This window comes from Gambusia affinis, linkage group LG05 (assembly GCF_019740435.1).
Source record: "Gambusia affinis linkage group LG05, SWU_Gaff_1.0, whole genome shotgun sequence".
NCBI lineage: Eukaryota > Metazoa > Chordata > Actinopteri > Cyprinodontiformes > Poeciliidae > Gambusia > Gambusia affinis.
This window is the reverse complement of record NC_057872.1, coordinates 28971337-28974855: the sequence shown is the minus strand read 5'-3', so window position 1 is coordinate 28974855 and position 3519 is coordinate 28971337. Positions and strand designations below refer to the sequence as shown.

Sequence of the window (3519 nt, the reverse complement as noted above, 5' to 3'; positions counted from 1 at the left end):
TTGGTGATAGTTTCAATTTTATTCTTTGGATTTTTTGTATCAATATAGAAAACAGTAGCAAGTTCAGTTCACTTCAATCTCAACTGATTAAAATAAGAACAACCAGCACATCCAAATACATCAATATAAAAATTAAAATAAAAACTATTAAAGCCCAGATAATTTTATATTTTCATGTGGAGAAATATTTCTGTGTCATTAGAATAAAATAAAACATCAGGAATGTTTTTCTTCATGAATCCTGAAACACAGAGAACAACATTTGAAACCAGAAAAATAAAGAACAGAACAGCAGAGCAAAGACATCAGAACAATGAACCTTGATCAAAAATCAGAGAGAAAAACTATTTGGGTTCACAGATCTCTGCAGAGTATCCAGTGTTACTAACCCAAACTCCAGCCAGTAGCGGCTGAGTGAATGTGGTCTGGACTCTGTGGAGGAGAGTCATGGTTTCAGAGACGCTGTAGAAGGACAGAATACCTGCTCTGTGATTCAGGTACACTCCGACTCTGGAGGAACCAGAACCTGAGATGGAGGTCCAGATGTTGTTGTGACCAAAACTAAAATTGTTTTGGGAACACTCTAATGCCCAAGATTTGTCATTATATCCAAATTTACATTCATTCCCATCTCCTACTCTGCTGATGTTCTTGTATGCGACTGCTACATAAACTTGTTTCCCGCTCCACTCCACCTCCCAGTAACATCGTCCAGTCAGACTCTCTCTACTCAGAACCTGACACCAAAATGTAAATCTGTCTGGGTGACTAGAATAAGATTCATGCTGATTCATTGCTGTCACCTTCTTGTTCCCCTCTGATAGTAAGAGCCGTGTTTGTGCTGTGTTTGGATCCAGTGTGATTTCACATGAATATCTTAAGAATCCAGCTCTGCTCTTTGGTTCTGGTTCTGGTTCTGACAGTAGAACATCCACCTCAGTGACCATCAGTGAGATGTTTGTCCATGAGTCTCTCAGGACGTCCTGTAGTTTCTCTCTGAGCTCTGACACAGCTGCTGTCACGTCCTCAAAGTGTCTCAGAGGACGGATGTTGATGCTGGATGAGTGTGTAGACTCACTGAGTGCTGGCAGTGAGGGGTAGTTGAGGAGAAACTGGTTGTGATCCTCTGTGTGTGAGAGCTGCTCCAGCTCAGCGTCTTTCCTCTTCAGCTCAGTGATCTCCTGCTCCAGCTTCTCCTGAACATCTTTGACTCGACTCACTTCAGTTTCCTGCTGGGATCTGATCTGCTGCTTCACCTCAGAGCTTCTTTTCTGGAGGAGACGGATCAGCTCAGTGAAGATCTTCTCACTGTCCTCCACTGTTTTATCAGCAGAGTGATTGATGGCCTCCACCTCCTGTTGAAGCAGCTTCACATTTTTCTCCTGGTCCTGGATCATCTGCTGGATGTTTCCTCGTCTCTCCTCCAGCTCTCTCTGCCTCTCAGTCCTTTCTGCTGCAGCTGAGACTGTGTCATGGCCTTTATGTTCATCCACAGTGCAGAGATAACAGATACACTTCTGATCAGTGCGGCAGAACATCTTCATCACCTCGTCATGACAAGAGCAGATGTTCTCCTGGAGGTTCTTGGACGGCTCCACCAGCTTGTGTTTCTTGTATGAAGCCACATCACGATGAGGTTGAAGGTGTTTCTCACAAAAAGAGGCCAGACAGAATAAACAGGACTTGATGGCTTTCAGTTTTCTTCCAGTGCAGGAATCACAGGCCACATCTTCAGGTCCAGCATAGTGGAGATCAGCAGGAGCAGCTTGGAGTCCAGTCTTCTTCAGCTGCTCCACCAAAGCTGCTAACATGGTGTTTTTCTGCAGGTCAGGTCTCTGTGTGAAGGTTTTCCTGCACTGAGGACAGTGGTAGTTTTTCTTTTTCTCACCTTCATCCCAGAAGTTTGTAATACAGTTCATACAGTAGCTGTGTCCACAGGGAATAGCCACTGGATCCTTCAGTAGATCCAAACAGATGGAACAGGAGAAGGTTTCTCGGTCCAGCTGCTCCATTTCTCCTCTCAGTCACACTGACTGTGTTACTTTCATTTCCTGAGAGGAGAAACAAGCTTGAGCTCTGATCCACCAATCACATGGCAGGACAGAGAGGCTACAGCCAATGAGCTTCGTCCTTCAGCAGCTGCTGGTTCCACCCAGATTCAGCGTTTGTTTGAGACCAGGAAGAGGAAGACTGTGAAAGTAAAAAAATCGAATGTTTTCTTTACAACAGTTTTTTGTTCAAAAAAACCTCTCTGCTGAATTCACCAGCAGAGAGTCACTAAAACTCTCTGCTGGTGACATCAGGTGTGTTTGGTTTCTCAGGGAAATCTGTTGATTGTTTTCCAACTGCTCTATCATGACTTCAGGACACGCAGAAATCAATGTTTGCATCATATTCTCATGATTTTACTTTACTGTTACTGACAATGCAGCAGTTTTTAGTTCCTGATAGAATAATTCTTTGGCTTTTCTTGGGTTTCTTGAACATTTAAAAGTAATACATTAGGCTTGATAATGATAATAATGCTGGGAATTTTATTTTGGTGAATAAACATTAAGATGTCGTATCGTATTCTGGTACGTTTTTTCATTTATTACAAAGTAAAATAAAGAAAATGTACTGATAAGGAAATTGCTGCTTGTTTTATATATTTTATAATAAAATAACCTGTGAAACAAAATAAATGTGCTCAGAAATATATATATATATATATATATATATATATATATATATATATATATATATATATATATATATATATATATATATAAACCAAAGAGTCTGAGGTAAGTCAAAGTCCTATTGACTAAGAGATAAAAAAATCAATGCTATGCATGAATGTTCTACTTATTAACTTAACTTTGGACCAATGGTGGGTGTTGATCCATTTTAATCATTTTATGTCGGATATAATGCTCACATATCAGAAATAGATCATGTGAATTATTGTCGGGGTCTCATGAAATCAAATTTCTGCTTCTGGGTTCCTCAGACTGGAGGATATTCAAACTATCAGAAATTTCCAGCATCAGAACAACTTGAGTGATTTTCTTCTTACATTGATGGTGAGGATGGTTTTATATGAACAAAGCAGAAATCACTGTACCCCTGCATGTAAATGCACATTTTGATCATTTTGATGATCTATTCCTCAATATATTAATAAAATACATTGAAGGTTGTGGATATTTAAAATGAGATCCACTTTTATATCCTAACAACAGAGGTATCCATTTTTTTCTACACAGGTCAAAACTGTCAGGCTAAAACTAGTAGAAGGCCACAAAATTAATTCATTTATTACAAGGCCTAAAGCTATTTTAATGCAAAATGTTTGTTTCTAATAGCTGAACAATAAACTAACACCATTTCAATGAAACAAAGAACATGGTCTGACTTCTGTTAAAATTAATCTACAAGTCATAGATGAGAAATAAAAGAGTTGTAAAAAACTCTTTTTTACAACTATATTTAATGTATGGATGTCCCATGTATCCTTTTGGGTGAAAATATCTGCAT

The 3519-nt window shown here is 39.1% G+C and overlaps 1 protein-coding gene across 1 annotated transcript; it reads right to left on the bottom strand.

The window, feature by feature from the left end:
- LOC122831712 (tripartite motif-containing protein 16-like) lies at positions 1-2031 on the bottom strand. The gene has a single exon (XM_044118096.1). The coding sequence runs from the start codon at positions 2010-2012 to the stop codon at positions 345-347; it is 1668 nt and encodes a 555-aa protein (XP_043974031.1). The 5' UTR covers positions 2013-2031; the 3' UTR covers positions 1-344.
- Between the last annotated feature and the right edge of the window lie 1488 nt (positions 2032-3519).

Excerpts from the sequence above, each read along its gene's own strand:
- LOC122831712 (XM_044118096.1), bottom strand. The coding sequence starts at position 2,012 with ATGGAGCAGCTGGACCGAGAAACCTTCTCCTGTTCCATCTGTTTGGAT.